Genomic DNA, 8,403 nt, shown 5'->3' on the forward strand with positions numbered 1-8,403 from the left:
AAAAGTGGTGGTGGGACTCCCAGGGCCTTTGGTGTGGGAACCCTCAGAAGAAACTGTGGGTTCAGACCAAGCAGAAGTGGTGGTGGGACTCACAGGGCCTGTGGTGGAGAAACCCTCAGAAGAGCCTGTGGATTCAGACCCAGCAGAAGTGGTGGTGGGACTCCCAGTGCCTGTGGTGTGGGAACCCTCAGAAGAGCCTGTGGATTCAGACCCAGCAGAAGTGGTGGTGGGACTCCCAGTGCCTGTGGTGTGGGAACCCTCAGAAGAGCCTGTGGATTCAGACCCAGCAGAAGTGGTGGTGGGACTCCCAGTGCCTGTGGTGTGGGAACCCTCAGAAGAGCCTGTGGATTCAGACCCAGCAGAAGTGGTGGTGGGACTCCCAGGGCCTGTGGTGTGGGGACCCTCAGAAGAGCCTGTGGATTCAGACCCAGCAGAAGTGGTGGTGGGACTCCCAGGGCCTGTGGTGTGGGGACCCTCAGAAGAGCCTGTGGATTCAGACCCAGCAGAAGTGGTGGTGGGACTCCCAGGGCCTGTGGTGTGGGGACCCTCAGAAGAGCCTGTGGATTCAGACCCAGCAGAAGTGGTGGTGGGACTCCCAGGGCCTGTGGTGTGGGGACCCTCAGAAGAGCCTGTGGATTCAGACCCAGCAGAAGTGGTGGTGGGACTCCCAGGGCCTGTGGTGTGGGAACCCTCAGAAGAGCCTGTGGATTCAGACCCAGCAGAAGTGGTGGTGGGACTCCCAGGGCCTGTGGTGTGGGAACCCTCAGAAGAGCCTGTGGATTGAGACCAACTAGAAGTGGTCGTGGGACTCCCAGGGCCTGTGGTGTGGGGACCCTCAGAAGAGCCTGTGGATTCAGACCCAGCAGAAGCGGTGGTGGGACTCCCAGGGCCTGTGGTGTGGGAACCCTCAGAAGAGCCTGTGGATTGAGACCAACTAGAAGTGGTCGTGGGACTCCCAGGGCCTGTGGTGTGGGAACCCTCAGAAGAGCCTGTGGATTGAGACCAACTAGAAGTGGTCGTGGGACTCCCAGGGCCTGTGGTGTGGGAACCCTCAGAAGAGCCTGTGGATTGAGACCAACTAGAAGTGGTCGTGGGACTCCCAGGGCCTGTGGTGTGGGGACCCTCAGAAGAGCCTGTGGATTCAGACCCAGCAGAAGCGGTGGTGGGACTCCCAGGGCCTGTGGTGTGGGAACCCTCAGAAGAGCCTGTGGATTCAGACCCAGCAGAAGCGGTGGTGGGACTCCCAGTGCCTGTGGTGTGGGAACCCTCAGAAGAGCCTGTGGATTGAGACCAACTAGAAGTGGTCGTGGGACTCCCAGGGCCTGTGGTGTGGGAACCCTCAGAAGAGACTGTGGATTCTGACCAACCAGAAGTGGTGGGGGGACTCCCAGGGCCTGTGGTGAAGAAACCCTCAGAAGAGCCTGTGGATTCAGACCAAGCAGAAGTGGTGGTGGGACTCCCAGGGCCTGTGGTGTGGGAACCCTCAGAAGAGCCTGTGGATTCAGACCAAGCAGAAGTGGTGGTGGGACTCCCAGGGCCTGTGGTGTGGGAACCCTCAGAAGAGACAATGGATTCAGAACTTCCCGATGTGGTGGCGGAAATCTGACTCTCTTTGCTGTTGTAACTCTCAGAAGAGGTGCTGTATTCTGACCGGGTGGAAGACGTGGTGGAACTCACTGTGCTTTCGCTGGCAGCACTACTTGGATTGCAAGTTGTGGTCGTCTCTCCTGGAATAAAATATGTGGTAGACAGTTGATGAGTACTTGAAGGGGATGCCGTTCTTCCATCACCTTCGGTATTGGTGGTCAGAGGACTGTTGTTAACAAATCTGAAACGTGTCTAGAGAATTGTTTCTTTAGTGAATGTCATGGCTGTTTGTCCAAAATCTTGAGTGGTGGTTGATTTTCCAGAACCAGAAGGTGATGAAGCTCTTATATTATCAGTAGTATGGAAGGTGGCAGATGGCACTGATCACTCTTAGAGTATTGTAGGACAAGTGGACTGCCCGGTGGTAATTATGGCTGACGGTCCATCACCACTAGAAGTGTAGAGGAGTCACCGGGACTTGTTTTGTGGGCATTCTTGGTTAAGGTGTTTGCAGATGACACAGTGGGTTGGGAAAACTCAGAGATGATACTTTGGTCTGTGATTTTGTTACTGAGTTTAGTGGCAGTCTGTCCCAGGCTGCCTGGGACATAGCTAGTCAGCCTATGACACTGAAGCATCGCTTTCCTTTTCAGGGGTATAGGAAGTGTCAGGGGCATCTGTAGATTTGGATAATTTACCAATGGTGATCTAGACCTTTGTCTCTTCTGTTGAGTATAGTAGGTTATTTATAGGGCAAAGTATCACTAGCTAATATTCTGGGGGCTAATGTGATTTATGACTTGAATTGTTAGTTGTATGGCTGTGGATTTTGACAAATCTGTATGTTCATGTATATGCATATATATACATATATACACACATATATACACATATATACATCTATATGATTTTTCTCAACCCACAGTGTCATCTGCAAACACCTTAAATAAGAATGTCTCCACATCAAATATATATGTATACTGTTACCCAATATTGCCTGTACATTCCTCCCGGGCACACTGAGACATGTTCGTTTCCTTTGGCGCTCCTGCATAAATTCAAGCTGATATTTGTACTCACATACCTCACATTCTGTGACTTGCAGGCCACACACTCACCTTCCATCATGTGGCTGATTCTTCGTCTGACAAATCTCTCTTCCTCATCCTTTACATCTGAGATTCCACCTCTACCCCAGCACTTCGCACTGACCCAGGAGGAATAGGAGAGCTAAGGCAGTCACCCATTACTGTGGATAATTCATCCCCTGTCCTTTCTCTCCAGATACACTTACACAGAGGCTAGCCACTCTACCCGGAATACTACCGCCTCTACCTGGCTGTCCCGTGGCCCTGGCGACCGCCCAGATGAGTTCCTCCTCCACCCTGGTCCCACAGCCCACTCAATGGGCTGCAGCTCTCTAATAATGGGAGCTGGGCTTGCACCCTGGGACTGGAGGGCTTCTTCTGTGTTCTCTGTGCCACTAAGAACATGTGACTGCACATGTGGGACTCTGTTTTCCTATGGAAGTTGGGACTATAATCTCTGGCTCCTCTGCACCCTGCCTATAAGACGAATAAGATCGAATATGGATAGAATCTTTGTGACAATTGTGCCATAAATCTAGGGATTATTAGGAATTCCACAGGATGGTGTATAGAAACCTCCTTGAGAGGGCAGGGCATGTGACCTCTTGTCCCTCCTGTCGGTCCTCCACTCCTCTGCAAAGATGCCCTGGGGCTGCATCTTTCTCACCTCTCAGGAAGGTGGACTTTGGCCCCTGGCAGAGGGGACTGTGGAGGCCCTCAAGGCAGTGGCACCCTCTGCCATCCCAGACGCTCCCATTTTCACAGGGTCCTAAAAGAGGCAGACAGTCACAGGGAGAGGCCAGGAGCTGGACCAGGACTGGAGGCCAGGGTAAAGAGGGAAGTGGACAATTAGCGAAGATAAGTCATTCACACCAACAGTTCTGGATCGTTGGCTTTGCAGAGCTACCATCAGAACCTTAGGGGAGAGACTTCCCTGGTGGTCCAGTGACTAAGACTCCACAGTCCCAATGCAGGGGACCCGGGTTCGATCCCTGGTCAGGGAACTAGATCCCGCGTGCCGCAACTAAGACCAGGAGCAGGCAAATTTAGAAAAAAAAAATTAAAAAAAGAACAAGAACATTAGGGGAAGAGTGATATCAAATCGTTGATTAAGGCAGTTCGGGTCAAAGGTGGCATAATGCCTATGATTTGTGGAATTCTAAAGTAATGTAAAAAATTGACAAGATTGCTTGGCTGTTTTGAAGTCAGTAGATATGTTTGTTTTGCGCTATCCTCTTGCCTACGGAGTTAGGTTTTGTGTAATTCAGCACGGGGCAGAGAAAGGGCTGAGCTGAGAGGCTGCCAAGGGTGGAGGTGGGGCCTCCCTGAGTCTTGGGTATGAGGAGGATCAGAGAGAGGAAGCGGCGCGAGCGCACATGCGGCCTCTGGTCCACCCAAAGCAGAGGGTAGCAGGGCTCAGAGGAAACCCAGGCTGGCAGACAAATGAGCCCCTACCCCTCACGGGGGGTCCTGGCCCCCCAGTGCAATTTGGAGCAGTTAAGGCCCATGCGAAGGGACAGTGGGAGTCCACAGGGTGGGAGAGGGAGGGAACCACCCCTCTGCCTTTCTCAGAAGGCTTTGAAAAGAAAGTAATATCGAAGCTGTCTTTTTCCCTTCTTCTTTAAAAAGAAGGGGTTTTGTGGACTTAGGCATTACAAATTTTACTGGACTTTTTAAGTTATAAAAGTAGACTATTGTTGTTGTGACACGTCAAACAATGAGAAAGCATATAAAGGCAATTTATGATCGTGTCCCTAACTGAATCACAAAGAATGAATAGGGGTGGGGAGAGGTGACATTTATTGGCTGCCTATCAAATTCCTGTGTAGCCGTACCACAACTGTAACTCAATGACTGTGGATGTAATCCCCTTTGCCCCCTCTCTGAGAACCTAGAGGACATTTCTGCCCCGTTCAGCCTGAACCAGAGTGGGTGCTCCATGAGCACGTCTTGAGTAAAGGAGTGAATGAATACTGGAAAGTCTACCTGACACTTCTTCTTAGTTATTTAACGTAATCCTGGGAGGTAGACATGAATATTCCTGTTTCACACCTGAATTGAGGTTCTAAGGGTTAAATATTTTCCAAGTTCACCCAGCTGGAAAGTAGAATTCAAGCACAATCTGAAGGTAGCTTTTACTTTTAGCACAAGGAAAGGGTTAAATACTTTCCAAGTTCACCCAGCTGGTAAGGTAGAATTCAAGCACAATCTGAAGGTAGATTTTACTTTTAGCACAAGAAAAGGGTTTCTCGAGTGGCGAAGAGCAAGGAAAACGTTTCAAGCGGGGGGAACAGCATGTGTGGAGGCTCAGAGTACATGTTTGGGGTGGAGCTAAATACTGAGAGACCAGAGGGGGCAGAAGGAAGGCTGGCAAGGTGGGTGTGAAGCCAGCTCTGGACTTGACTCAGCAACAGTGGAGAACACCCAGCAAAAGGCCATGGTCACAACTGTGCCTTAGGAGCAGAGCCCTGGAGTGAGGGCAGTGAGGGCAGAGGCATGGAGACTGATTGATTGATGAGCCCTCGGCAGTTACATGGTGGGACGCCGGGGGCCCCAGTGAAGGCCGGGACACTCGTTGGCATGGCGTCTGGACAGGCTCTCTCTGGTCTTTATTCCTGAATTCACACCATTTACTCCCTTTTCCTGCCACCCACGTCTTCGCTATAGTTGCCGACCAGCTTGAGTGCCCAAATCCCCGTCCTTTTCACCAGGCTGCCCTTCCTCCTGGAATTTCTCATCTCCTTCAGGTCCTAAGACACCACTGCCTCCTAATCACCCTTCTTCTCCTCCCTGGTGCTGTTCTTTCCTGCTCACTATCTAACTGAGACCCTCAAGATAAAGGCTCTGCCGTATCCCCCACCTTCCTGGCAGCAACACCCTCCGTGCCCAAGGCTTTCACTCATTTCTGGGAGGGACAAGGAAAAGGCACCCTAGACGGTGCCCTGTGAAGAGCTTCAGAACCTTCCCAGCCTGAGATTCTGGTGGTCACGTCATCCCCAAAGGATGTGTCAGAGAAGTTGAGCAAACTCCTTCCCAAAGTCAACCTCCAGGGTCAGAAGATGTTCCCCCAGGAAGCTGAGCAAAGGGAAAAGACAGACATTCTCCACAGAAACAATTTACACGACCAATAAGCCTACGAGAAGAACACAGTCACCGTCACCGGTAAGCTTATCACGTTGCACCCCGCTCTGTGATGTTAAGTAACGCAGCTGGTATTGGTTGGGGAATAAGATGCTGATGGATGTCAGCTTAGTATCATATTTCTAAAGGACAATTTGAAGATGTGCATCAGGGATCATGGCAGGGTCATACCATTTTAATGATTCCACTTCTAGTTACTGACCCGAAAGTAAAGTAATCTGTTGCAGATTTTTTAAAAGACTTTCTTATGAGAAGGTTTATTGCATCATTATCTATGAAAAACTGGGGAAAACCTGTCCAAGAATAAAAGAATAGCAGACCGGTTAGATGACTAGGGTATTCCATAAAATAGAATATTAATCAGCCATGGAAACAGAAACTGCCCATAGAATAAATCTAAATAGCTATTCAGAAAAAGACCAAAATGTTAGCAATGTTTATCTGAGTGGTAAGCTTAAGAGAGATTTTCCTCCTTTTGTGTGTCTATATTTTCTAAATGTTCTACCGTCAATAGGCATTCATGATATAATGTCTAAACATAATAAATGCATATGCTGTAAAAATGAAAACTTAGGTGTGCCCAGTACCTTGGAGAGCCCATGCAAAATCACTAATAATGGCCAAGCTGGGATTCCCCACACATCTGTGATCAAAATGCTTTAACAAAAATGATCTAATGTCTGTGTTGCACTAGCCAGCCAAGACACCAGCTCTCCTACCAAACAAGTAAACGTTTACTTTCTTGTCCTGTGTACAGTTCTTATTGCTTCTTTCTTTAAAAGATAATCATTTGAGTTAGGCAGCTGGTTTGCCAGGCAAGTTTTTCACTTGGTGGCATTCTTGGGAAAAAGCCCCCGAAAACACCTTGGGACAAGTCTGAAGATCGCCACCTCGATATAAGACGGTCCCCTCCTGTCACCTCCAGAACACATTTCTGCTTGTGGTGATTCAGCGGGGTCCATGGGAGCAGCCCTGAAGGGTGGGGTGTGGAGCGGGGGCCACGCCTGGGAGGGCAGGTGTCAGCCAGCTACGGGATCTTGTGCAGTTAACCTCTGAACTTCCTTTTCCCCCGGAAAATGGGGATGAATGACGCCTGCCTGCACCACCCTTCTCATTCTAGAACAGGGGTCCCCAACCCCCGGGCCGTGGACCGGTACCAGTCCGCAGCCTGTTAGGAACCGGGCCGCACAGCGGAAGGTGAGCCGCGGGCAGGCGAGCGAAACTTCACCTGCTGCTCCCCGTCGCTCTCCATCGCTGGCATTACCTCCTGAACCATCCCCGCGCTCCCCACCCCCTGTCCGTGGAAAAATTGTCTTCCGCAAAACCGGTCCCTGGTGCCAGAAAGGTTGGGGACCACTGTTCTAGAATATCCTACAAGAGAAGCCATGTGGGGGCCACCAGGCTGTGTCACTCAGTCCTGGGTGTACTTTCAGCCCTGCCACACACGACCTCAGTGACTTGGGCCTGTCTCCTTTTCTGTAAGGTCGTTCCCACCTGGCAGAGTCGCCTTAGGGGTGAGACAAGGCCGGGCCACCTTGCCTCCTCCCCCCACCCCACCCCCCGCCCTGCACACACCTGTGGCGAATGAACGGGCTTCCCAGCTTTCTAGCGCCAGCAGCCAGTGCCACCTGCCCACTGCCTCCCTGAAGGGCTGTTGCTCTGATTGCTGTAGAAGCATGGTATAGTGGGTTGAATTATGTCCCCCCAAAAGATATGTCCAAGTCCTAACCCCCGTACCCTTGAGTGTGACCTTATTTGCAAATAACGTCTTTGCGGATGGAATTAAGTTAAGGATCTCAAGATCAGATCATCCTGGATTTAGGGTGGGCCCTAAATCCAATGACTGGTGTCCTTATAAGAGAAAGGCGAGGGGGATTTGACACAAACAGGGAAGCAGGCCATGAGAAGACAGAGGCAGAGGTTGGAGTGAAGCCACACAGCCAAGGAACGCCAAGAACCACCAGAAGCTGGAAGGGGCAAGGAGAGCTTTTGGAGGGACCCGGCCCTGATGATACCTTATTTCGGATTTCTGGCCTCCATAGCTGTGAGAGAATAAACTTCTGTTGTTTGAAGCACCAGATTTATGGTAATTTGTTGTAGCCGCCTCAGGAAACCAACACACACGGACACCCCCAGTTAGAGCAAGTGGTAAAGAATGTGGGCTCTGGAGCCTGACAGCGTGGGTTCCCATCTGGCTCCTCCACCTGATAGATGGGAAGCCTTGAACTAGTTAGTTAACATCTCCATGCCTCAGTTTCCCCATGTCTAAAACAGAAATCAGTAACAGTACTTCCTCCCAGGGTTGCTGGGAAATTTAACTGAGATAGCATTTAGAACACTGTCTAGCATATAGTAGGCCCTCAGTGAACACCAGCAGTTTTCATTATTAGTGCCGTACCCAGGCAACGGGAGGCGTGGCTTCCTCATGTGTTGTACCCAGGGAATCTGTTTGTCACTATTCCAGTTCTGTCCATAGCTACGTACGGCTTTGTCAGTTCTGAAATTGTCTAAAGCCTTTGAGCATCTACTACTACTTCCTCCCTGTACTGCCCGTCAGCCAGCAAACTCCAGTGTCACCTCTCCCTAC

The 8,403-nt window shown here is 50.6% G+C and overlaps 1 protein-coding gene across 1 annotated transcript; it reads right to left on the reverse strand.

Moving 5' to 3' along the window:
• Positions 1-93: 93 nt before the first annotated feature.
• On the reverse strand, positions 94-7,092 carry MUC20 (mucin 20, cell surface associated; the record flags this gene model as incomplete). The annotated part of the gene is made up of 4 exons (XM_028487410.1): positions 6,996-7,092; positions 3,343-3,444; positions 1,080-1,250; positions 94-629 (listed from the first exon to the last, which is right to left on the reverse strand). Coding segments are annotated over exons 1-4 (906 nt in total), but the record flags the coding sequence as incomplete, so codon positions are not given.
• Positions 7,093-8,403: the final 1,311 nt, after the last annotated feature.

This window comes from Physeter macrocephalus, unplaced genomic scaffold (genome assembly GCF_002837175.3).
Source record: "Physeter macrocephalus isolate SW-GA unplaced genomic scaffold, ASM283717v5 random_1867, whole genome shotgun sequence".
In the NCBI taxonomy this organism is placed as follows: Eukaryota; Metazoa; Chordata; class Mammalia; order Artiodactyla; family Physeteridae; genus Physeter; species Physeter macrocephalus.